General features: G+C 42.5%; 2 protein-coding genes and 1 long non-coding RNA gene across 5 annotated transcripts in view; all 3 read left to right on the top strand.

The window, feature by feature from the left end:
- Nucleotides 1–17: 17 nt before the first annotated feature.
- On the top strand, nucleotides 18–7,576 carry GGCT (gamma-glutamylcyclotransferase). The gene is given in 5 exon segments (XM_082472137.1): nucleotides 18–291; nucleotides 4,307–4,452; nucleotides 5,402–5,537; nucleotides 6,969–7,097; nucleotides 7,099–7,576. Coding segments are annotated over 5 exon segments (639 nt in total). The 5' UTR covers nucleotides 18–84; the 3' UTR covers nucleotides 7,120–7,576.
- LOC309665632 lies at nucleotides 1,575–3,982 on the top strand. The gene is made up of 2 exons (XR_014266596.1): nucleotides 1,575–1,661; nucleotides 1,765–3,982. It is a non-coding gene; the product is annotated as an uncharacterized lncRNA (long non-coding RNA).
- Nucleotides 7,577–8,675: 1,099 nt separating the features above from the next.
- Nucleotides 8,676–26,256, top strand: part of NOD1 (nucleotide binding oligomerization domain containing 1) — a 143,074-nt gene continuing 125,493 nt past the window's right edge. For 2 of the 3 annotated variants that reach the window (XM_082471737.1, XM_082471736.1), the window contains exon 1: nucleotides 15,219–17,596. The gene's annotated coding sequence lies outside the window, so the exon portion shown is untranslated. Of the gene's footprint in view, nucleotides 17,597–26,256 lie in introns of all 3 variants that reach the window. The other variant, XM_082471739.1, reaches the window with a different exon arrangement.

Here is a 26,256-nt window from a genome sequence, read left to right as displayed (position 1 = left end):
CGGCCCCCGCTTCCAGCCTTTCCCCTAACCTCTAAGGCTGTGCGGTGCCGCGGTTCCTGGATTGGGGTCATCTGCCACCGCGCTATGCTCCTCGTCCTCTCCTCACTCTCCTGCTACAGATCGCAGGTCCGTGCAGGCGTCCGGTGGGACATGGCGAACTTAGGCGGCGAGGACCTCCGGAGCCAGGAAGGGGAGAGTTTTCTCTACTTCGCCTATGGCAGCAACCTGCTGACGGAGCGGATCCACCTCCGAAACCCCTCGGCCGTGTTCTGCAGCGTGGCCCGCCTGCAGGTCAGTGCTCTCCGCCCGTCCCCTGCGATGGCCTCTGCCCCTTCTGCAGACGAGGGAGCCAGGATTTCGAGAACTCGCTTTCTCTGCGCCGCTCGTTGGCAGCACTGGGCCGGGAATGCAGCTCTTTCTGCTCAAAGTACATCAGGGTTCCTTGCACGACCCCGGGCCGGTCGCTCTCGCCCTCAGCCCTGTGCTTGACCCCTGCTGAGCTGTGCTACTCTGGCACCTGTGCCTCCCGGGCTGCGCTGAGGTCTCCCTCCTGACGTTCTCACCAGCTGCTCGTTCTGCCCAGATCCCAGCGCCTCTCCCTTGGCCACTGACTTAGGGGCATCATTACAGAATCCATTCGGTTGGTCCCTCTGAGAAGCCTTCTCTGACCCAAGTCAGGGAATCAGTTGCTTTCTGTTCTGTACCTCCCTTTGCTCTAGGACTTGTCACCTGGTTTTGTAAAAATCCATTTACCTGCCTTTTGCTCCCGATCCGAGAGGTCCTGAAAGCTGGAGCCGTGTCTTATTCACAGTAAGGGCTGTGCTCAGTTAAGTCAAGTGGCTGGATAAACCTTCGCTTGCCTTGGTAAGAATCATTGCTCTTAGTACAGTCCATTTATTCATTTAGTGCGTAGTCTTCCAGCACTTACCTGGAGATACAAAGATGATTGAGTAAAGCTGGCTGCTTTCAGGACCTCCCAGTCTATAGGAGAGACACTCAAACAAGTTATGTACAAAGCCTTTTGACATTGTTGAACCAAACAAACATGGTCTCTGCTATTGTTGTCAGGGTTCTTAGTTGCAAGCAACAGAAGTGGCTGATTCAAGCAGAAAAAGAATGTGTTGAAAGGCCGTTTGAAGAGCTCACAGAATGACCAGGAAGGTAGGACCACAAAGCTGACAAAACAAGCAGGCATAAAAGGGAAGCTGTAAAACAGCCAGTATCACACCAACAGAACCAGCCCAGGAGGCCACTGTTGCATCGCCGCTAAGCTTGGTAAACGTGGACGTTGCATTGTGCATCACCTGCTCCGGACCCTGCCTGCTACTGTCACTACACCTCCAAGTTCCTGAAACCCACATATGGTTGCCACCACCAAGGTGGAGTTTTTGCTGCCCTGGGTCACTAGTTTCTAATTCAGAGCCCTAGGTGGGTGTCCTGATTGGCTAAGACTTGGCCACGTGCCCATGCCGTGACTTCAAGAAAAGCTGGGAGAATCAACTTCTGGCATTTGAAACTTCAAAAATGGGAGTTGGGCTCTGAACACTGTCTACCCCCAAACTCATAAGGTAGGGAATTCCCCAAACGTGGGAAAGAAGTTCAAATGGTTTATAATTGGAATGCAGCAAAGAGCTATCAAGCAAATGATTATTCCATCACAGGTATGGTCAGTCTTAAAAGGAGACACGTTATACCTTACTCTCAGTTTTGTTCTGAACTTAAAACTGCTTTAAAAAAAAGTGAAATCTTTTTTTTTTTTTAAAGGAGACATTCAAGGTACTATGGAAGTGTGTGACTTGGGGACCTGACCTAACCGGGATGCTCCGTAAAGCCATTCCTGAAAATGTGACTTTTAAACTGAGACCTGAATGACTGGGGATGGGGGAAGCAAACAGATAGAATGAACAGCAGGGACAAAAGACCTCAGGAAAGAAAAAAGCTGGACCTTCCAGCTAGTGTGGCTGGAATCTAGTGTGTGAGGAGGGTGTAGCATGAAGACTAGAGAGGTCGGGAAGGGCCACATTTTACAGGACCACAGAGGCCAGAGAAGACTTGGGTCTTTATCTTGAGATCAATGAGAAGACCTCTGCCAAATTTAAGCAAATGAAACATCAGATTTACATCTTTGAAAGCTGGTTCTGGTTGCTATGGAAAATGGATTGGAGGGGTGGGGGCAGCAGTGGATGTAGGGAGCCCAGTTAGGAAGCCTTTGCAGCAATCCATACTAAAGATAATGGTACCCTGCAGTGGTAGCAGTGGAGGGTAGATGGGTTTGGGAGATACTTAGGAGTGAGTACTGTTAGGCCTTGGTGATTGATTGTGAAAGGAAGAGGAGATAATGGGGATGACTAAGGTTTTTGACGCAACAGAGTAGATGACGGTGATGTTTGTGAAAAGAAGAGGAGAATTAGTTTGGGAGGGAAAATCAAGCTCAGTTTGGACATGTATTTGGCCCTTAAACAATGCCGGGGTTAGTGGTGCCCACGCTTCACCCAGCCGAAAATCAGAACTGCCATCTCTACCTCAAAAACAAAGGAATTGATACATGACTCACCCAAGGGCAGGAAGCTGAAAAAGTTTGGATAGAATCAGGACTCAGACCTTAGTTCTTTTGATGCCACATATTCTCTATTTTAATCTCTACTCGAACTTTTCCCCATACTTAGTTAATTTGATGATATGTAAAAGGAAAATATAGATGCTATATTTATTGAAAAAAATTCACGTATATGTGGACCTGTGTAGTTCAAACCCGTGTTATTCAAGGGTCTGCTGTACTGAGTTTGAGATGCTTGTTGTATATCCAAGTGAGCAGAAAAATATTAGTGAACATTCATTAAATACTCACTATATTCTAAGCACTTTTGAAGCTCAGAAGAGAGATCTGAGCTGGATTAGAAGACGATTGGAATATTGGATGGTATTTGAAGCCATTGGAGGGGATGAGATTGTCTTGAGCAAATTGCTGAACAGAGAAAAGGGCCTAAACTGAGCCCTCAGAAACTCCAACATTTAAAGACCAGGTAGTGGAGGAGGAGTTGGCGAAGGGAATTGAGGAGATCAAGGAACAGTCTAAAAGAAAGGAGACAGATCAAGACCGGGTGGTTAATGATGTCAGAAGCAGCTGAGAAGTAGAGCAAGACAAGGAATGAAAGTTGTCTGTTGGATTTAACAATAGACAACCAGTTCCTAGTGTGGTTGTAACTTTTATCAGATCTCCTGATGTCCTGTCAGGGATACCTGGTCCTAGAACATCCAGTATACCAATTGAAGGTACTGGTCACTCAAACCGACCTTTCTTGTGAAATTCTGACAGGTTTTTAAGAAAATTAAGGTGACAGAGATAAAATATAAACCTTAGACTTATTATCTAGTCTAACCTTTTTTTTTTTTATCATTAAGGAAGCTAAGCTCTGGAAAGATGGAAAGAAATCTTCTTAGACCAAACAGCCAAATAAGGATTTTTAATCTTCCTGGCTGTGTCCTTTGATTACTCATCTCTGTGAGGGAGGAAACTAAGCTTGAAACCTTGACTCCATTACTTATTAGTTGTGACACCTTAGGCAAGTTGCTTAATCTTTTTAAGCCACAGTTTTTCTTTCTGTTAAATGGGTATAAAAAGTTGTTGACAGGATTAAAAAGAAGTCCATATAAAGCTCATAGCACAGTGTATAGAACCCAGTAATTTTCCAGTAAGTGTTAGCTGCTCTTATGATTATTATGGATATGTTAATACAATTCAGGAATATTAAATTTATAAGTGTACAGATCACCCTCTAATGCCAACTCCCTTAGGACAAAAAAAATACGCTAATAAGATACACTTACATACGTAAAAGTGGAAAGAATGTTATAACCCTTATGTAGCCATCACCCAGCTTCAACAATTATGTACACTATGATTGTCTCTAAGTTAAAATCTATGTGTATGTAACTGGGCTGGGAAGTAGTTTTCAAAAATAAAGATAGCTGTGTTAAGGCATCAGGATTATGGGATTTATTTTCCCCTTTAAGCCTCTTGTTTATCGTAAGATACGTGTACATATTCAGTATACAGTTCACTTTTAAAGAAAAATATGAAAAATTATAGTCCTTGAGATCTGGGTCCTTGGTTATTTATCTTTGTATTTTTTTTTTTTGTATTTTTTTTTTTTTGTATTTTTTTTTTTTTTTTTTGTATTTTTTACAGAAGGAACTCAAAGTTTGTTTTAGTTGCATGGAGTTCAAGGTAAATCTTTTTTTATTTTGAGGAAGGAAATTTTGATTCACATGGATACTGATCATATCACTTTGGTTTCCTTTGTAGGATTTTAAGCTTGACTTTGGCAATCCCCAAGGCAAAACTAGTGAAACTTGGCATGGAGGTATAGCCACCATTTTTGAAAGTCCTGGCGATGAAGTATGGGGAGTAGTATGGAAAATGAACAAAAGCAATTTAAGTTCTCTAGATAAGTAGGTGACTTCTAATTATAAGTTAAATAATTACTAATTTAGAAAGTGGATCATATGCAAGGATGTGTATATATGTGTTGGTTTTTCAAAACCATATACTATGGACATATTCTTTATACTTTAGAGTTAACCTAAAAGGTATAATGTTCATTCCTAAAAAGAAAAGCCTAGAAGGGTCACACTCTCTGATTGAGATTTGGGGAGACATTTGTAATCTCTTCTATAATTGATGGAAGTCCTTATTTTCATTCTATTTGTTTTTTTAATAAAAATATCTTTGTAGTTTCATATTGTGAGAAGGCATGAAGATTTTTGTAATTGTTACATACTTTTATTGATTTCAAAAGCAGCTCAGTTTTTATTAGTCAGTTTTTAAAAAATAATTCTTTAAGGTGGCAGTTGAATCAGTAAAAACAGTAATAATCGTTTGTAAAAACTTCAAAACATATTAGAAATGCTTTGATGCTCTTTATAAATAGAACTCAAGAGTTGTGTGGCAGAGCATTTAATGCAAAGAAAGTGGCAGAAAAGAGTAGGATTTGAGAAGAGCAGACAAGCATCTGACATGCTTAATACTTTACTTCACTTGCAAACAGGAATGAGCCATCCTCTCTGCTTTTCTCTGGGTGTATATTCTCTTGCTGTCAGAACACATAGTCGTTTTTGTAGCCTAGAGAGCAATGTTTCAGGGTTACAAAGCTTGAAATAACTACACTGAAGCATGTTTTTAGATAGGCTAAATATAGAGATCTATTAGAAGCATACCCAGTAATAGTAAGTCTCCAGCTTTCTAATTGAAATGCTAAACTTCCTTTTGATGTGGTGGTACTTCTACTCTATCCCAAAATATACAGGGAACAAGTATATCCATAAATAGTTAAAAATTTTAATCCGGTAAACTAACTTGGCTAAGTCAAGTATGATTAAAATTTGACTGTTCTGGTTTCAGGCAAGAAGGGGTTAAAAGTGGAATGTATGTCCCAATAGAAGTTAATGCTTCTACTCAAGAAGGAAAAGAAATAACCTGTCGAAGTTATCAGATGACAAATTATGAGCGTGCTCCCCCATCACCCCAGTATAAAAAGGTATCCTTTTAACTAACTACTTACAAGGACTTTTGGTGATTCCTTGTTAATTTTCACTGAGCTAAACTAAAGAATATCTTGTTTGTTTTTTTAAAATATTTATTTATTTATTTATTTATGGCTGTGTTGGGTCTTCATTTCTGTGCGAGGGCTTTCTCTAGTTGCGGCAAGCGGGGGCCACTCTTCATCGCGGTGCGCGGGCCTCTCACTATCGCGGCCTCTCTTGTTGCGGAGCACAGGCTCCAGACGCGCAGGCTCAGTAGTTGTGGCTCACGGGCCCAGTTGCTCCGTGGCATGTGGGATCTTCCCAGACCAGGGCTCGAACCCGTGTCCCCTGCATTGGCAGGCGGATTCTTAACCACTGCACCACCAGGGAAGCCCGAATATCTTGTTTTTAAAAGGCTTTGTGTGTTTTAAATTCTACATGTACAATTCATTTTAATCAAAATGTTTCTTTAATACAAAAAATGATAGTTATTTACCAAATAACTAAATGTTCAGATTTATTTATAATGATAGAAATATGTCCCTAAAACTCATTTATTAAAAAAAAAAGCTTGTAGAAATATATTTGAGTCATAATTCTAGACATGTTTTTTTCTTTTTTAAAATAGCATGTATGAGTGTATTTTTTGTAGAGTTATTCTATACCCATGCTTTTGTAATCATTTTTTTCTTCCTCCATAAAACAGTATTTCATGAACACCAAGATTCATTTTTGTAGGTAAAAATTATATTTCCTATTGCTGAAATGTTTTCCATTTCCAGATGGAGGGAAAAATAAGTCACACTGCTTTTCAAAATCAGGGATACCACTCCCTCAAGCACCAGAAAAGAATTCAGGATAGAGAGTCCAACATCCCTTTTCAGAAACCCAAACTTAGGTACTTGTTGGCAGGCCCAATCAGGATATGATACCTCGAGAGGGTGACCCAGTTCCTGGGCCTAATCTGGAATTTTCTAGAAAGGAACCTAGAGGAGTTAAGCCTGGTATGGATCTGGGAAGTACCACTGGACACACTTGCTATTTATTCCCTCACGTCTAATTCAGAGGTAGAGTAGACTCCAGGATTCAACTACAACTGATACCTGTAAACTGGAAATTTTTTTGGAGAATGGTGTTTGTTTCTTAAAAAGTCATGCAAATTCTGTACAATAAGTTGTTCTCTTAATATAAAAATATTTTAAATCATATTACTGAGTACAATTGCTCTTCCATAAGAGTGTATCCTGTGGCTTTGAAAACTCCCTGCACATTCATGCTCATTGTGAGAGGAATGACTATCCCTCCATTTTGTTCTAGAATTGTTTATTCTAGAGTTATCTGAAAGCTAATATTTCATACTTTGATACTACAAATAAAGGTGTGGTATACTAAATTAAATTATGTTCCTAACTAAAGGGTTTTTTGTTTATTTTAACCATTTCTAGGTGATTTGCCTGGGTGCAAAAGAGAATGGTTTGCCACTGGAGTATCAAAAGAAGTTAAACGCAATAGAACCAAATGACTACAAAGGAAAGGTCTCAGAAGAAATTGAAGACATTATCAAAAAGGGGGAAGCAAAAACTCATTAGAACCTAATAGAATACATCTACAGATATTTTCTCTATATGCTAATACATTTTTAACATTTAAACCAGGGATCTGGGATATCTCTCTGTTTAATATATTTTCAACAGTGTTCTGAAGGGATATCTCACTTGGGTGATTCCTTGTTTTCAGGCTATAAAAAGACCAGGATAGGAGTTAGACAATTGAAAAGGGGGCCTTGCGGCATTGGAATGCATGACAAGTAGATGTGAGTATTCCTTCTGTGAACCCTTAAAGTTATTTTATTGAGTTGATCTGAAGTGTATTTTTGCCCTGTGATAAAGGGTAGATTGGCAACTTAAGGATGGTGCTGGTAAATGACTCTGCTCTGGGATTTTTTCTTAGCTTACTAAGAGCAAGCAAACTGCAGAGACAATTGATTATAACAACTTCAAAATTTAAAAGATGGCATACTGTTCTTAGAGGAATAAATGTATTTGTAGTTTAACCTATAGTCCCTACTAAAATACGACATTTCATTTTGTTAGAGAGACTCATATCATCACACATACTGGGTCTGGTCTTGGTCTATAGCCAGTCTATACTAAAGGATAATTGCACAGACTCTGGAACCAGACAGCTGAGGATTGACTGTCAGTTCCAGCACTTTCTAGCTGGGAGACTTTGGGTTATATGACTGTGCCTCAGCTTCCTTGCCTGCAGACTGAGGACAGCCCAAATATCTATGTCTTAGGATTGTTTTGAGGAGTATGTGTATATATATATATATAAAAGCTTAGAACAGAGCCTGGCATATAATAAGTATTAGCAATCACTATTGTTCTTACTGAAGAATTAAGTTTGTACAGAGCTATCCTTGGAACAAGATTTTAAAGTAGAAGGGTCAAGATTATGAGGGAAAAGTGCTTCCCAGAAGCTGAAATTTGATTCTTGGCTTACCAAGAAATGGTCACCTTCTTAAATTTATTTACTGAATAAGTGGAAGAAAGAAGAGTTATGAATAAAACAACACTGGTTATCAAAAAATCTCTTATGTCTCTGTGGAATGCAGTGAGCTGGACCTTCAAAACAGGTTATTAGAATGAGAGAGAACAAGCCACAGGAGCATAAAACAAAGATTTGGTTTTTACTCTTGGGAAGAAGAACCAAAGGACTTCTCAGCTACAGCTGCAATTCTGTAGTGAGGCTGAGCCATAGACTACAGGTTTGACCATGTTTCATAGCTGTTACACCTCACTGTTTTCAAGTATACCCTCCAGTATTCCAGTTTTCGCTAGTTATTAACGCCTCCCAAAAAGACCAAGTTTGTCTGTGACCCAGAAGCCAGTTATGGTAATATAGTAAGCAAGGCTCAGTTGTGCTGTAGGTACTAAAAATTGCATATTATTCTAAAATCTGTCTCTCCCACCTAAAATGACAGCTTTCATTAAGGAATTTAAAACATTAACAATAAAATCTTCATGTCTGGCCTTTTAACAAAAATCTGTTAATCATGACTATTTTTTCTGGTTGTTTTCAAGGTAGTACTAGCAAATGTCATATGTAAGGAATTTCCATTTCTACCAGTGATTTTGGCCCTCTAACCACAATACAACCAGCTCCTGGATATACTATAGCAAACATAGTTTTTGAAAAGCATTTCTGGGCTTGAAAGAAAATAAGGAAAATCTTGAACTTGCACCAATCCCTCTCCCACAAAAAGAAAGAAGATAAAGTGAGCTGAAAGGCTAGACAGTAATGGTAAACAAATGGCCTGGATGTCCTTGCCAATAATAGCCCCAGAATTAGATGACTAAGCCTTGAGCATTCCTGCTGCAGGACAGGAAAACTGAATCTGAGAATTCTGTATGAAACTAGGACCCTTGAAGAGAACTAAAACAGTCCCCAGTTAGTAAGCCTGGTGGCTCCCAGCAGAGATAGATGCAAATCCTCTCTGAAGAAAGTGATCCTAATTCAGGTTCTCAGGTTTTCCACTTAAAATTTTAAAAGATAATAGGAAAATGATACACTATGAATGAGAACAGAAAAAACAAATTTACATCCCTAAGGTTTTAGGATACTGAAATGATCAAAAACAGAATATAAGTATATTTGGAGACTTTGACTTCTGGGAAGATGGAATAGACATACTCTTCCCTATTCCTTTAGTTAAGTACAACTAAAATCCCTGAACATAATATATAAAACAAGCAGAACAGCTAGAGACCTTAGGACCCAAGGCATGACATGGTGCTGAATTCCCTGGATTTTCTTTTGCCTCATGCATCTCAGACTTCTAGCTGAAGAAGCCAGCAACCTGAAAGCACCAATGAGCATCAGCAGAGATGAAAAACAAACAAACAACAACAACAAAAAAAACCAAGAAAAGCTGCTCTCTAGCCAAAGGACTGAGAAGTGGACAATCTAGCCACATAAAACTTAGAGAATAAGTGCTTTACCCCAGCCAAACACCACGGAGAAAAACTATGGAACCGTCACCTCCACCCAAGCCAGCAAAAGGTCAAGAGGGAAGCCTGGACTTCCACCCTTGCCAGGTTGTAACAAGGCACCCTAACCCTGTCCCCCACCACCATTGCCAGGGTAGTGTCAGAAAAGGCTGAGTAGAGAGCCACCCAGCAGTAACAATCACTCCCCCTCCCCCCCAGTAGTGTCAGTGGAGACCATGTGAGGAGCCTCTACTTAAAACCCCATCTGGCAGTAGCAAGGTGCCCCTCCCTGTCCCTGCTGGGTGGTGTCAGAGGAGGCCAAGTGGCAGATTAGGACTTTATCACCCAGTGGTAACAAAGCCACCCTTCCCTGTGGTGTCAGTGAAGGCCATGTAGGGGGCAGTAATGAGGCATTCCTACTCCTCCCAGCCAAGGAGGTATCTGTGGAGACCTAGTGGGAAGCTGAGACTCCTACCTCCCCTCAGCAGTAACAAGGTGACCCTCCCTTGGGTGACGCCAGAAGCTGGGGGAGAACCTGAACTTCTACCTCCATTTAGCAGTATTGAGGCAGTGGCCCTCACCTTCCTCTGCTGGAATGGTTTCAGAGTAATCCGGCTAAAATAGGAGATTTCAATAAGATCCAGAGTCTCATAATTTCCAAAATGTCCAGGCTTCAACTGAAAAAATCACTCATCATTCCAAGAACCAGGAAGATCTCAAACTAAATGAAGAAAGACAATCAGTAGATGCCAAAACAGACAATGACAGATATGTTAAAATTATTTGACAAAGATTTTAAAGCAGACATCATAAAAATGCTTTAGTGAGCAGTGAGGTATGTGTTTGAAACAAATGAAAACACAAACATTCTCAGTAAAGAAACAGAAGGTATAAAGAAGAACTAGATGGAAATTTTAGGACTGAAAAATACAGTAAGTGAAATTAAAAACTCAGTGGATGGGTCCAACAGCAGAATGGAGGGAACAGAGGAAAGAATCAGTGAACTGGGAGACAGAACAATAGACATTAACCTGGTCTGAAAAGCAGAGAGAAAACAGACTGAAAAAAAAACCCAAAAAACAAAACAGAGCCTTAGGGACCTGTGGGGATATAACAGAAGATCTAACATTTGTGTCATGGGAGTCTCAGAAGGAGAGGAAAGAGGACAGGCTGAAAAAGTGCCCAAAGAAATAATGGTTTAAACATTCTGAATTTGGCAAAAGCCACAAACCTACAGATTAAAGAAGTTTAATGAAGCCATGACAGTCTCACATGGTTTAACCTAACAGACACCTAACTCCCAAGTTTGTGGGTGGGATTAGCAATAGTGTACATAAAATGCCCAGCACAATGGCTGGTATACAGCTGTTGTCTAATAAATAGTAATTAACATTTAAAAAGAAAAGAAAAATCTGAGTGAACTCCAAACATATACCCAAAGAAATCCACACCAGACACACTGTAGTCAAACTTCTGAACACTAAAGACAAAAATTCTTGAGAGCAGCAAGTAAGAGATGATACCTTACCTACAGGAGAAAAGCAATTTCAATTACACCAGATTTCTCATCAGAAACCAGGGAGACCAGAAGGAAGTGGCACATTTTTCAAGTGCTGAAAGAAAAGGACTGTCTACCCAGAATCCAGTGAAAATAGCCTTTGAGAATGAAGGGAAAAATCAAGACATTCTCAGATAAAGGAAAACTAGGAAAATTTGTGGCCAACTGACCTACCCTAAAAGAATGACTGAAGGAAGTTCTCTTAACAGAAAGGAAATGATAAAAGAAGGAACTTGGAAACATCAGAAAGGAAAAAAATAACATGGTAAGCAAAAGTATGGATAAATACAATAGAGTTTCCTTCTCTTGAGTTTCCTACATAATGGTTGAAGCAAAAATTAAAATATTGTGAGTGTGGCTCTGAATATGTGTAGAGGTACTATTTAAAACAATTATAGGGGCTTCCCTGATGGTGCAGCAGTTAAGAATCCACCTGCCAATGCAGGGGACATGGGTTTGAACCCTGGTACTGGAAGATCCCACATGCCACGCAGCAACTAAGCCCGCGCTCCGCAGCTACTGAGCCTGCACTCTAGAGCCTGTGAGCCACAATTACTGAGCCTGCGTGCCACAACTACTGAAGCCAGTGCGCCTAGAGCCCGTGCTCTGCAACAAGAGAAGCCACTGCAATGAGAAGCCCGTGCACCGCAATGAAGAGTAGCCCCCGCTTGCCGCAACTAGAGAAAGCCTGCATGCAACAATGAAGACCCAATGCAGCCAAAAGTAAAAAAAAAAACCAAAAACCAAAAACCCTAACACAGGCATCCCCAACCCCTGGGGAACTGGGCCACACAGCAGGTGGTGAGCGGTGGGCAAGCGAGTGAAGCTTCATCTGCTGCTCCCCATCACTCCCATTACTGCCTGAACCATCCCCCCCCCATCGCTTGCATTACCGCCTGAACAATCCGCCCCCCCATTCATGGAAAAATTGTCTTCCATGAAACCGGTCCCTGGTGCCAAAAAGGTTGGGGACCACTGCCCTAACATATCAATAAGTACCTTCAATGTAAATGATCTCAGGACACCAATTAAAACACAGAAACTGGTGGAGTGGATTAAAAACATGGCCCAGCCTTATTTATGCTGTCTACAAGAAACTCACTTCAACTATAACAGTATAAGCAGCTTGAAAATAAAAGGATAGAAAAAGATATATGATGCAAACATTAATCAAAGAAAAGAATGAGTGGCTTTATTAGATAAAGTAGATTTCAGGGCAAAGAAAATTACCAGAGACAGGGGGCATTACGGTAACCCTTACCAATTCATTTTGTGAAGCTAGTGAAGTCAGTATACCAAAACCAGGCACAGTAGAAAAAACCAACCAAACAAAAATAAGCCTGCAGACCAATATCCCTTATGAATATTGATTCAAAGATCCTTAAAAAAATACTAGCAAATAGAATTTAGCAATACATAAAAAGGATTCTATACCATGACCAAGGCGGGTTATTCCAGAGCTGCAAGGCTGGTTCAATACTTGAACATCAATCAAAGTAATCCACTGTATTTTAACTATTATTACAAGTCATGTGATCACATCAGTAGATGCATAAAAGTGTTTGGCACAATTCAATACCCATTTATGATAAAAAAAATTCCTCAGAAAAATAGGAACAGAAGGGAACATCAACAACTTGATAAAGAGCATCTATAAAATACCTACAGCTAACATTATACTTAACAGTAAAAGATTGAATGCTTTCCCCTTAAAACTGGGGACAAGGCAAGGATGTCTGCTCTCACTATTCTTATTCAACATAGTACTGGAAGTTCTAACCAGTGTAGTGAGGCAAGAAAGGGAAATGAAAGGCATACAGATGGGAAAGAAATAAATGAAACAGTCTCTATGTACAGATGACATGATTATCTATGTAGAAAAGCCCTAGGAATCTATAAAAAAGTATCCCTTAGAACCAAGAAGTCAGTTCAGCAAGGTCACAGAATACAAGATAAACATACAAAAATCAATTGTATTGCTATATACTAGAACACTTGGACACTGAAATTAAAAATATAATACCATTTACAATTGCTTTTTTTAACTGTAACTTTTTAATTGTGATGAAATTCACATAACATAAAATTAACCATTTGGAAGTGAACGATTCAGTAGCATTTAATACACTCACAATGTTGTCCAACCACCATCACTATTTACTTCCAAAGCATTTCCATCACCCCAAAAGGAACCACATATCCATTCTTCCCTCCCCCTGCCCCATTCCCTGGCAAACATCAATCTACTTTCTGTCCCTATGAATTTACCTATTCTGGTTATTTCATATTAAAGGACTCATAAAATATGTGACCTTTTATGTCTGACTTCTTTCACTTAGCATAATATCTTTGAGGCTTATCAACACTGTAGCATGTATCAACACTTCATTCTTTTTCGTGGCTGTATAATATTCTATCGTATGTGTACAACGATTTGTTTATCCATCCATTGATGGACATTTGGACTGTTTTCACCTTTTGACTATTGTGAATAATGCTACTATGAACATGTGTGTACATATATATTTTTCAGTACCTCTTGTCACTTATTTTGGGTTTATACCAAGGAGTGGAATTGCTGGGTCATATGGTAATTCTATGTTTAACTTTTTGAGGAACTGCCAAACTGTTTCCCGTGTTGGCTGAACAATTTTACATTCTTACCAACAACATATACAATTTTTTAAAAGGAAATACTTAAGTGCAAACTTAACCAAACATGTGTAAGACTTGTATACTGAAAACTACAAAACACTGATGAAAGAAATCAAAGATCTAAATAAATGGAGAGGCATACCATGTTCATGGTTTGGAAGGCTCAATATAATAAAGATGTCAATTCTCTCCAATACAGGTTTAACACAATTCCTATCAAAATCCCAGCAAGATTATTTTTCTAAAATTTATATGGAAAGGCAAAGGAATTAGAATAGGTAAAGCAACTTTGAAAAAAAAGAATAAAATGGTAGGAATCCATTGACCCAATTCAAGATTGTATGGTGTTGGCAGAGGGATAAACACACAGATCAATAGAACAGAATGGATAACCCAGAAATAGACCCACACAAAGGTGGAGAGGTAATTTAATGGAGGAAAGATAGCTTTTCAATGGTGATTCTGTAGCAGCAATTGGACATCCACAGGCAAAAGTAACAATTATAATAAAATTAACCTTAAGTCTCATTCCAAAATTAACTCAAAATTAACTCAAATGTCTGACATAAAACTAAACTTTTGGGGAAAAAAAGGAGAAATTCTTTGACATCTAGGGTTTTTTGAAGAGTTCTTAGATTGAATACCAAAAGCATGATCCATACAAGGAAAAACTGATAAACTAGGGAGCATCAAAATTGAAAATGTTTGCTCTGTGAAAGATCCTATTAAGAGAATGAAGAGACAAGCTTGGAGTGGGACAAAATATTTGCAAATCACATATCTAACAAAGGCCTATTATCTACAATACATAAAGAACTTTCAAAACTCAACAGTAAAAAAGCAAACAATCCAATTAATAAATGAATGAGACAAAGAGACATTCCACCCAAGAGGAGACACAGATGGCAAATAAGCACATAAAAAGATGTTCAACATCATTAGCAAATTAAAACTATAATGATACACTACACACCTATCAGAATGGCTAAAATAAAACATCGTGACAGCACCAAATGCTGATGAAGGTGTTGCGAAACTGGATCACTTAGACATTGCTGTTGGGAATGTAAATGGTCCAGCCACTGTGGAAAAGAGTTTGGCTGTTTCTTAAACTAAACATGCAACCACCATATGACCTATCAGTTGCACTCCTGGGCATTTATCCCAGGGAAATGAAAACTTATGTTCACATATAAACCTGTAGTTTAATGTCTATAGCAGCTTTAGTCATAATAGCCAAAAATGGGAAATAATCCAAATGTTGTTCAACATGTGAATGGTTAAACTGTGGTATCCCTGAGGTAATACCATGAAATACTACTCGGTAATAAAAAAGAAAGAACTATTGATACATGCAATGCCCTAGACGAATCTCCAGAGAATTATGCTGAGTGAACAAAACCAATCCCAAAACAAGATCACAAAATCCCAGTACATACTGTGTGCTTCCATTTATATAACGTTCTTTTTTTTTTTAATTTATTTTTATTTTTTTGGCTGCTTTGGGTCTTCATTTCTGTGCGAGGGCTTTCTCTAGTTGCGGCAAGCGGGGGCCACTCTTCATCACGGTGCGCGGGCCTCTTCACTATCGCGGCCTCTCTTGTTGCGGAGCACAGGCTCCAGACGCGCAGGCTCCGTAGTTGTGGCTCACGGGCCTAGCTGCTCCGCGGCATGTGGGATCTTCCCAGACCAGGGCTCGAACCCGTGTCCCCTGCATTAGCAGGCAGATTCTCAACCACTGCGCCACCAGGGAAGCCCCTATATAACGTTCTCGAAATGACATAGAAATGGGGAACAGATTAGTGATTGTCAGGGGTTAAGGAGGGAGTGGTATAACAGGGCAACATGAGGGATCATTGTAGTGGTGGAAATGTTCTGTATTTTGACTGTATCAGTGCCTACAGCCTGGTTCTGCAAGACGTTACCATGAAGGGAAATTGGGTTAAGGGTATAAGGGTCTCTCTGCATTATTTCTTACAGCTGCATGTGAATTTACAATTATCCCCAATAAAAAGTTTAATTAAAAACAAAAATAACTATGTATGAATTTTTTAAGTGATGGAATCAGCAGTGAACAGGAGACTATTAAAAATGACCAAGAAAATTAGAAATAGAACCAAAACACTCTTAGAAAATATATTATTGTTGAAATTAAGAACTTAAATGGATGGTGTATTGGTTTCCTATTGCTGCTGTAACAGGTTACCACAAATTTAGTGGCATAAAACAACACAAATTTATTATCTTAACGGTTCTGGAGGTCAGTAGTCTAAAGTGAGTCTCACTGGGCTAAAATCAAAGTGTTAGCAGGACTGCATTACTTCTGGAGGCTCTACTGGAGAACCCATTTCCTTGCCTTTTCCAGCTTCTAGAAGCCACCCTCATTTCTTGGCTCATAGCCCCATTCCTCCATCTTCAAAACCAGCAACATCAGGCCAAATCCTTCTCAGGCTGCTATCTCTTTAGTTCTTCTTCTGCCTCCCTCTTCCATTTATAAGGACCCTTGTGATTACATCGGGCCCATACCAGTAGTCCATGATTATCTTCCCATCTCAAGGTCAGCTGATTTGCACCCTTAATTCCACCTGCTACTTTAATTCTCCTTTGCCATATTCACAGGTTCCAGGTGTAGGGACTATTCCGCCTAACACAGATGGGTAACAGCGGGGTTCGAATAGCCACAAAATAATTGATTAATGGAAAGACAACTGAAGAAGTTATTCAGAACGCAGAAACAGGATATGGAAAATATGAGAGTTTAAAAGATATGGAGGATAAAATCCAGAATCCTAGAGAAAAGAAAAATTTTGTAATTTTTCTACCAGAGGTTCATGTAAGGGTATAAACTGGAGGAATTGGTATCTTTAGTATCTCTATATTGGGGCTTACAAGTTTGCACAAGGTAGCCCATCAATTTTACGTTTGCAAAGTTTCACTTTTGAGTTAGGAACAAACTTTTCTCAGAAGGCAGCCTTTGATGGTAATCTAAATATTCATGAGCATATGTGTTCATATGACTGTACTTTAGTGTGGATGTGATAACATTTATAGCATCGTTATGCCTTATGTAGATTCTCCATTTAAAACGTTTAAAAAACATTTTATTGGGAAAGGTATTAGCATGTTAAAAACTCCCTTACATGCCTTCACAGCATAATGTATAGACTATAAAATGTACACTGCCAAGAAGAGATTTAAGGACATGAAGAAAAGCTTACATTTTAAAAAGTATAAATCGAAGTATATGCTCTGTCGTAAAAGGTTTGATGATTTTGAGCTACTTTTCACCGGGGAGCACGTGTCACGTTTTAACGCGAGTTTCACCCGGGAGCACGTTTCACGTTTTAACAGGCGTTTCACCATCTTGCTCAGGTGCTGCTGCCTCCGGTTGGCTCATTTAGGGGGACGGGCCTGGGCTGGCGGAGGCTGAGACGGAGCTGGCGTCTGGTTCGCAATGTGTCACCCCTGGGCGAGCTCTCAGGCCTGGCCGCTCTGCTGGGGCAGGGACCGCCCCTCCCGGCTGCCCCGGGCCACTTTCTGCGCGCCGCATCTCCCGGCTTCCCGCGCCCGGTCCGGGCGAGCGGCCGCCCCGCTGAGCCCGACTCGCTCGCCCGGGCCCGGCCTCGGCTTCTCCGCGCAGGCCGCGGAGGCTCGGGGCGCGGCCACAGGGGCGCGGCCTTCGCTGCGGTCGGGCCAGTTCCCGTTCCCGGCCGGTGCCGCGGCTGCTCCCTCCCTGGCCCTGGTGAAGCTGCGGGCGCCGCGCGCTCCCGGCCCGGCACTCCCCAGTCTCGGTGTTCCCGCCCGCGCCCTCCCAGCGCATCAGGCTCTCGCTCCCTGCTGCTGCGACGTCTGCACACCTGGCGACCACGTAAGTCCCAGCGACGGGGGTGGGTCGCGCGGGGCACAAGTTTTCTGGGGTCCTGGGCGCTGCGAGGGAGGAGGAGCAGGGAGGCGTCATCGTGCGAGCGGACGGGATTCAAAGCTGCTCTAGAAGAGCCCCGGGTGAAGCAAGGCGGAGAAACTCGGGAGTTTGTGGCATGCCACGAAAGTTCAGGGGGATGAACTTCAGCGTCGGGGGAATCGTTTATCCCACGGTGGTCCAGGCAGAGCTTCTCAATCCTGCCTGTACCTTAGAATCACCTGGGGCGTTTGTAAAATTCAGATGCCCAGGCTGAATCTATCAGAATCCCTGGGGGTGGGACCCAGGCCTCTGTATCCCCAGCTGATTCCACTGTGCGTTCAGCGTTGAGCAACAATGACCAAAGTGTGGCTGCCAAGAGAAGGTGGAAAGGCCGGCGGGGGCCTTGATGGAGTACAGCCTGCAGACGGATCCGGCTGCTCCCAGTGCCTTGCGTGACCCTGGGGAGGGGGCAGTGGACCTCCCTCCAGCTTCCTGAAACGCAAAGAAGGGAAATGAGACAAGGCTTGGCAGGGTGGCCTGAACAGTGTGTTCAGAACAGATATGCAGCCTCAGATATGCAGAGAGCCTTTTGGCATATTGTGAAAAACGGAAGGATTGCCAGATCACGGTGCCCCCTTATTTCTGCTTTCTGGGAAATGCCTCCATTGTTGGCATTTAGAATTAAGTTGCGGGAAGCCAGTAAACCCATGGCCTTGACAACTACTGGGTTTTCTGCTTTAAGGATGAAGCCAGCTGTGCTTGCCACAGGGTCGGGTTTGTCCCTCCTAAAAGCCCCCTATCTGAGATTTCCCACATCCAGGGAATAGTAACTCCACCTTGGATATTGGGAGTGCACAGGATTTATCCTGTTCTCACCCTGGGGACAGATAGCTCTAATCTCAGCAAGTGGGACCACTGGACGAGACACAGACTTTTACTGCAGATAAGAAAGGTGGATTTAAAACAAACGACAGCCTAGGAGAAGAGAGGGCTTCCAGAGGGTCTAAGAAGAGTAGATTGTGTTTTTGTGTAATGAAGAAATTTAAGTTCAAGCTTTGGAGCCCATCAAACCTGGGCCCCGATTCAGATTCTGTCACTTCTGTGATGCGTGACCATGGGCATGTTATATGTGATCTCTCTGAACCCCTGTTTTCTTTCTCGTAAAATGGGGATAAAAATAGTAGCTCTGTCCTGAGGTTAAATGAGATAGGGTGTATCAAGCGACTGGCACGGCGGGTGCACATGGTAGCTGCTCCATCAGTGGCAGTTATTAGCCACTGCAGTGGTGATTTGTGTTCAACAATTGTTTATTTAGTACAGCCACGGTGAGGGAGAGTGGCCAGTAGTTGCTCCATTCTCCTGTTCTTCTCCTGCCCTGCTCAGGGGAGGGCTCTGTAGCTCCTTCCCCCTCGGGCACTGTGTACTTTGTAGTCTGGAATTTCGGGCCACCACCCTCTCCCCCAACAGGGCTTATTAATGGCTCTGGAATACAGTTTTACGCCATGCGATAGGAATGAATTTCTTGGCAAAAGAAAGTGGTCCTTAATCTTGAGACTTCCTCCACCCCACTGGCCCATATATCAAAAAATGGGCTCCCCCAAAGCTGGGCTGTTTACAGGGTCTCAGAATTGGCATGGGCACACATAGATGACCTCCCTTTTGGCAGCATCCTCAGGCCGTGCCCCGGTTGTACCTGTTTTGCTACTGACTCTTGGCCTAGGGAAAGTGAATCCTTCCTGGATGATCAAGAAGTCAGGAATTTGGAGAAGGGAGGACCCACATCCTACAAGTGTCAGGGGGTATCCCAGCTGAACCTTTCACATTCGTCCCGCTCTGTTTGTCATTGATGATCACTTTGATAGTAACAGCAGCACTGTTTATTTTAGATTAGACATTAGAAATATTGTAAACAGTGATGTAATGTAGGTATAAAGATCAAGTGTATTTTTACAGTGCTATCGCTAACTTGCCTAATGAGAATATCAAATTCTTGTCTCTTTTTATCCAAAGAAAAGAGTTCAATGTTTACTCGATATTTAAGTCATAAACCTAGGATTTGAGGTTTATATTACCAGTTCCTTCTACGATTCTTCTTTTTGGGGGGTTTGAGGCAAGGTGAAATTTAAAAAGGTAAAGTTTATACTTGTGCTGAAGATTTGTCATGCAGAAGCTGTAGGTATTTTGCAGGTTTCTGGAAGTCCTGTTTCCTTTTATCTTCTGGGCAAAGTCAGTTGAGTTTCATACAGAGGGCTTCCTTTCATCCATCTGTAGGGTCCAAAGTTGTTTTGAGGGAAACTCTTTGGTGCATCAAACACTCAGTGACAGCAAGTGTTTTTTCCAAACTTGACTCTTGTAGTAAGAGGCAACTAATCATTGCCATTTCAATTAATTGATGGTTTTTACTCAGTGCTAGAAAGTTTGTCAAAGCAAGACATTCTGGCTTGAATTCTTCTTTTTGTATTTTATCTAGAAACTGCCACAGACCAAACTGTGGGCAGAAATTTTGGTGCAGAGTTGGCCAAGGCAAGCTCACTACCATCCCTCCTCCCCTTCACCATCCTCCCACCCTCTGGAGCTGAGCCAGTGCGGCGTGGGATGCTGTTACTCTGAGGGGAATCTTACCTTGACCCTCAGAAGGGGCGCAGTGCCCTAACAAGGGATCTGCCTCTATAGAACTGTAACTGAAAGTGGGGTCCGACTGCTTGCCATTCAAAAGCCATTAAAGAGGCCAGGTTGGTGGAAAGGAAAGTTTGCTTTATTTTGGATGCCGGCAACCGGGGGAGAGGGTGGACGCCTGTCCAAAGGCCGACTCCCCCCACTGACAATCAGTGGGCAAGAGCTTTTATAGATGGAGGTAGGGGGCTACATGCAGAAACTGTGCAGTCAGCTTTGACAGGCATCTTGAAATTGGTCACGTGGTGGTCTGACCAGTGTCATCTTGGTTGTTTTAGGTACAGATAGTCTTCAGTTGCAGGGTCGGTTTGTTTTCATTTCTTTGAGGCCAATTCACAGACTTGTGGCAGCTTATGTCATGGCTACAGTAAGGTCAACATGTAGTTAACTTCTTTCACTAGGTGGGCGATTCAGTATCTACAAGACAGCTTACAGGAGATGGCTCAGAATATTATCTACAGCCCTTGAGGAGGAACTAAAGGTCCTTAACCATGCTTAATGACTAAACTACTATTATTTAGTCTTGTTGGACTGTTTTCCTTTGTTTCTGCATTTTCTCACTTCTCTGATTAAACTAATTCTTTAGCTGAAGTTTTTCCACAGACAAAAGACAGGCGGAGGACATGGTAGGGAAGTACCATAGGGTCCTGCTCCATTTCAGAACCAGCAAGGCAATTTTGTAAGGCAATTTTGTGTTATATTATACTTCATTAAAATCATTTAGAGTACTCTCCAGTAAGGTGTCACTTTGGTATTTTTTTTGCTGAGTAGTCATTTTCCTTTAAAGAAAACTATAGTTTTCTATGGAACTAATGAATAGGTCAACATGAGGGTCCAGGTAATTTGCAAAGCACCAGATCAGCACCAGCTTTTGGTAGGTTAATATTTTAATTAATTAATTAATTAATTTTTACTTTTTGGCTGTGTTGGGTCTTCGTTGCTGCACGTGGGCTTTCTCTAGCTGTGAGGAGCAGGGACTACTTTTCATTGTGGTGCATGGGCTTCTCATTGCGGTGGCTTCTCCTGTTGTGGAGCACGGGCTTAGGTGCATGGGCTTCAGTAGTTGTGGCCATCAGGTTCAGTAGTTGTGGCTCGCGGGCTCTAGAGCGCAGGCTCAGTAGTTGTGGCGCACGGGCTTAGTTGCTTCACGGCATGTGGGATCTTCCCGGGCCAGGGCTCGAACCTGTGTCCCCTGCATTGGCAGGCAGATTCTTAACCACTGCACCACCAGGGAAGCCCCTCATGTTTTACTAAAATATTAACCTGGGCCTCCCTGGTGGAGCAGTGGTTAAGAATCCACCTGCCAATGCAGGGGACATGGGTTTGAGCCCTGGTCTGGGAAGATCCCACATGCCGTGGAGCAACTAAGCCCGTGCGCCACAACTACTGAGCCTGCGCTCTAGAGCCCGCAAGCCACAACTACTGAAGCTTGCACACCTAGAGCCCATGCTCCGCAACAAGAGAAGCCGGCACAATGAGAAGCCCGCGCACCGCAACGAAGAGTAGCCCCTGCTCCTCGCAACTAGAGAAAGTCCATGTGCAGCAACGAAGACCCAACACAGCCAAAAAAAAAAAAAAAAAAAAAAAGCCAAAAACCATGAGAAGTCACCACTGCTATATCTTTGTATTAGGATGTTGATATTGGCCGTTCTCTGTGTCATCCCCATGATACAGGTTAAGGACAGAAAAGAGTTGGGAGGATGGAATGACTTGGTAGATATTTTCAGAGTCACACTTAGCTGGGTAGGGCAGTCACATATTGCTAAGGAAAACCACTCCATGGTAGCAGAGCTGGGACCAGATGATGATTTATGTGAGAAAATATTTGTGTTGTTCTAATTCCCAAAAGATGAAAGTCTAATGACTAAGAACTTCCCGTGCTTCGTTTTAACACATTCCCCAGTTGCTATCTATGACCCCAAACCAAACCTTCTAGAAGGAACTGGGTGGAAAGCTAGGCTTTTCTTTGGAGATATCCTAACTCCTTGTGATTCAGGACAGCAGGCCCCTTCATGGAGAGGGCCATTCCTGGACTCCACTTAACAAGGCCAGTGTTTTACATTTAATATGAATTCAGGCATGTTGATGATTTTCAAGTGGAGTTACTAGATCTATAACAAATATTAGGCAGGACTTAAATGGAAGAGACCATGAGCTTTGGTGTCAGAACTGGGATCAAGCCCCTGCTTTGTTCCTTAACTGTGTGACCTCAGCCAAGATAGTTAACCTCTCCAACCCTGTGTCCTCCTCTGTATGAAATAGTTATAGTAATTCTTTCCTTACAGAGTGGTTTTGAGTATTTGATGAAATTGTTGCTGTGAAGTGCTCAGCATACCACCTGGCTTTCAGGAAATGGTAATTATGATGATTGGGTTCAAGTGCTGGTCTTGCCATCTACTAGCTGTGTGGCTTTGAATAAGCTACTTAACCCTCATGAGCCTCAGTTTTTCTATCTGTAAAAAGGGGATAACTATCAGTGTGGAAGGTTTGGCTTGAGGCTTTGATGAAATGAAATAAAGATGCGTCTGATAGCAAACACTTTCATAGATTTACAATGTACAACACTGGTCAAAGGGCTTTAGGTTTTTGTTTTGTTTTGGCTTTTTAGCTCACTTAATCTTCCCAACAACCCTATACTGTAGTTATCGTTTCTCCTATTTTACAGATGAGACAGTTGAGGCTCAATGAGATTAAATAACCAGCCCAAAGTCAACAGATTGTTAGTGCTGCACCCAGGATTTGAAGCAGAAATCCAGATTCTAACCACTGAACGGGACTCAGTGAGTGTCCCTCCCTCTCTGCCCACCTCCCCACCCCTATGCTTGCCTCCTGGAATTGACCCACAGATGTGCTTGTGCTCTTTGTAGAGCTGTCCTTCTGGGTACAAGGCCCTTCCAAAGAACTGCCTGCCTCTGCCTGCTTATGGAATGAACATGGGAACACCTGCACCACACCGATTTATAACCTTTAAACCTCAACCATTGCTTACACTGGATGACCTAATATCCACTCGTGGTGGGGGATGGTGATACTGGTATTGACCGACATTATTAGAGTGGATTATGATGTTTATTTTTGGGTAAATATCATCTCAGTGCACTGAGATTGTTAGCTTGGGTGTAATAAAACACAGGCAGACATTCTGTGTTTCTAAACATATTCTAAAGCATTCACCCAGACAGGTGTGATGGGTATTTGAGAAAACAGAAACCAGGCCTGGAGTTTCCCAGGATGGGACTCAGGTAGACATGATAGTATTTAAATACACCCCATTGAAAATGCAGTGGCCTGTTCCACGTACACTACCTTTTTAAGAAAATCCATACTCATCCCTTCTTCTTTACACCCCAGTAGGTTTTATGTCTTTTGGGGCTCTGGCAATCTTCCAAGAGGCCTGGACCAGTGGAACTCAGAGCCCAGAAAAGGGAGTTCTCCATTGAGTGAATTGTGGATGCTTTAGCATTTCTGATAATGAGCTGGCGATTGTTTTTCTGGCTTTCCCATGGGTATGAAGTGCTTTGCTTGCTCCCCAGCCTGGTGTTGAAAGCTGTTAGAGAGCTATTTGTAGCTTCTGGTTCCTCCTGGCTCTTTGGGGCTTCAATTCTTCAACACACTCATTCAACAGATATTATCAGAAGACCTTGCTGGCGCCAGGAATCTCCCAAGTTTTGGGGATACAGCGAAGAATGAATCCAGGGTCTCAGCGCCTGGCCAAATGGAATTTGCTGGCTACTGGAAGAGGAAGGGGCGGTACACACAAATACATAGTTATAAATGGGTTAAGTGCTGTGAGTGAAAATAACAGTACGTCATGAGACAGATTATCAGAGCTGTACTAGGATTAGGGGAGTCTGGGATCTGCTCCTCCAAGAATGAGCCTTTTCAACTAGTTCTTGGGGATGAGGAGGGGTTAGAGCATGCCAGATGCAGGGAACAGCATGTTTGAAGGCTCAGAGTTGGAAAGAACAGGGTGTATTGAGGAAGTTACAGTGAGGAAGGCCAAGCAGAGCCTCCTGGGCTGGGAAGGATTTGGAAATTTATTATGAAGGACAGTGGGAGGCTTTGAGGAATTCCCACCGCTGCCTTTTCTCAATGTTAGTAATCTACAAGAAAAAGATAATTAACAACCCCTACTTATTAAGCTTTATAAACCTTGACTTAATGTGAGACAATTATGGAGGCAGAAATTATGGTTTTCAATTTCTAATGAAGGAACTGAAGCTCAGAGCAGAGAAAAGATGGCAGAACCAGGACGCAGAGCCTGGACTGCCTTGCCCACCGCACCAGCTCCGGGGTTTTTGGGAGTGGATGTGTGTAAGTGCGTGCGGGCTAGCCAGGCGCCAGCATCCTTCAGCAGGAGCCTTGGTGGAGGCACATGGGTGGAGTCTAGTCCTTCCTGGCTCCTTGGAAGCAGGAACAAAAGGGCCCAAAGAGCAGAGGCAGGCTGGCAGCGTGGGTGTCAGAGTCTGCGGATAAAAATTCTGGGAACTCCCTGGCCAAGGGAAGGGGCTTTGGACAGTTTTTCATGCTTGTCTGTTTTTCTCTGGCTTTAGCCCCAAAGCCCTGAAAGAGGTGCTTTCCCCACTTTGTTCATCTACCAGGGAATTTGCATACACTTAAAAAACCAGGGTGTTTAGAAAAAAAAATTCTTTGGAGCTTTTGGATCACAGAAAAAGCCTCTTGCTGTGGGACGTCTGCATTACCCCCTTTCTCCTCACTCCTGTGAAGCTGTCGTGAGGTCACAGGATGAGAGGCCTGGCAGGTCAGGTGTATCTTGGCTGGTGGGGAGGGCCTGCTCCCTAAGATAGGCCCTCGCTGGGTGGGGCCCCAGGGCGTGCCGCCTCTGGGAAGAACTTGGCATCTTCTCAATCTCTCAATGGCCCTCGGGAGTCCCCTCCTACACATCCCAGGTACCATCTGGCTGAGCTCCAGGTAGATTTGTGTCCCAGACAATAAAAGTCTCCTGCTAAGCATTTTGGCCAGCGATCAGCCAAGTGTTTATTTGTTCAAGGCCAGGTTTCAATTCAAGCCTCTGAGGTGACTAAAGTATTTTGTTCTTGTAAATTGCCTTTCATTTGAGAAGCTCCAGATACTTTCTGTGTCTGTCCTCAATGCCATCTCCAGACATCCTCTGGCTTCCGAACCTGCCCCTTCTGTAGAACTTTTTTCTGAGTAAGCACTTAAACTCTTAAATAGAGTTCCAGATCAGGGTTTCTGATTCAAGGCTCTGTTGTCTTCTGTTGGCTTTTTTTATTAAGGTATTTTTATTCACTGGGCCCTCAGAGATGAATACCAAGCAGGGTGTCTTTGGAACTTTGTTTTTCGAAGCCTGGGTAACACCAGGAAAATGTCAAACAACAATTGTATGTCAGCCCCATAAGGCACAATGGAGGACATTGTCACAAAGCAATAGGTGATTATGTACCAAGAGAATGTATAGACTATGCTCTGGAAATTGAGAGCTGGGCTTTGGTTAAACTTTTCAAGGCAGCTGCTAACAGAAAAGTCTTAGAACAATAGAAAATATTGGTGCCTGCAAATCTGAATTTATCTACTAGTGAACTTGGCCAGTGACACTCCCTATGTGAGCCCGTGAATTCTGGAAATCCACATATTCGTTCAATGAGCATTAATGAAGCTCCCGTTATAAGCAGTGTGCTGTGCTAGATTCATTCATTCAACATTTTTTAATCTAGCATCCTCTCTGTGCTGGGGCTACAGGGACTAACCAGATGGACACCATCCCTCACAGGCAAATGCTGGGCCTCCAAGATGAACCAGACAGAAGCTCCAGCCTACACCACCCTCTCCTTGGTCATGATAAATGCTTGCAGTGTGACCAGTGTTGGGCTAAGTGTCATCTAAGTATTAACTCATTGAATCCTCACACTGATCCTAGGAGGTAGGTGCTGTTGTTATCTGCATGTTATAGATAAGAACACTGAAGCACAGAA

Source organism: Balaenoptera physalus, assembly GCF_965194825.1.
Source record: "Balaenoptera physalus genome assembly, chromosome: 8".
NCBI classification, from domain to species: domain Eukaryota; kingdom Metazoa; phylum Chordata; class Mammalia; order Artiodactyla; family Balaenopteridae; genus Balaenoptera; species Balaenoptera physalus.
Note: the sequence above shows the minus strand (reverse complement) of the source record. Positions and strands in the feature narration are given on the sequence as shown.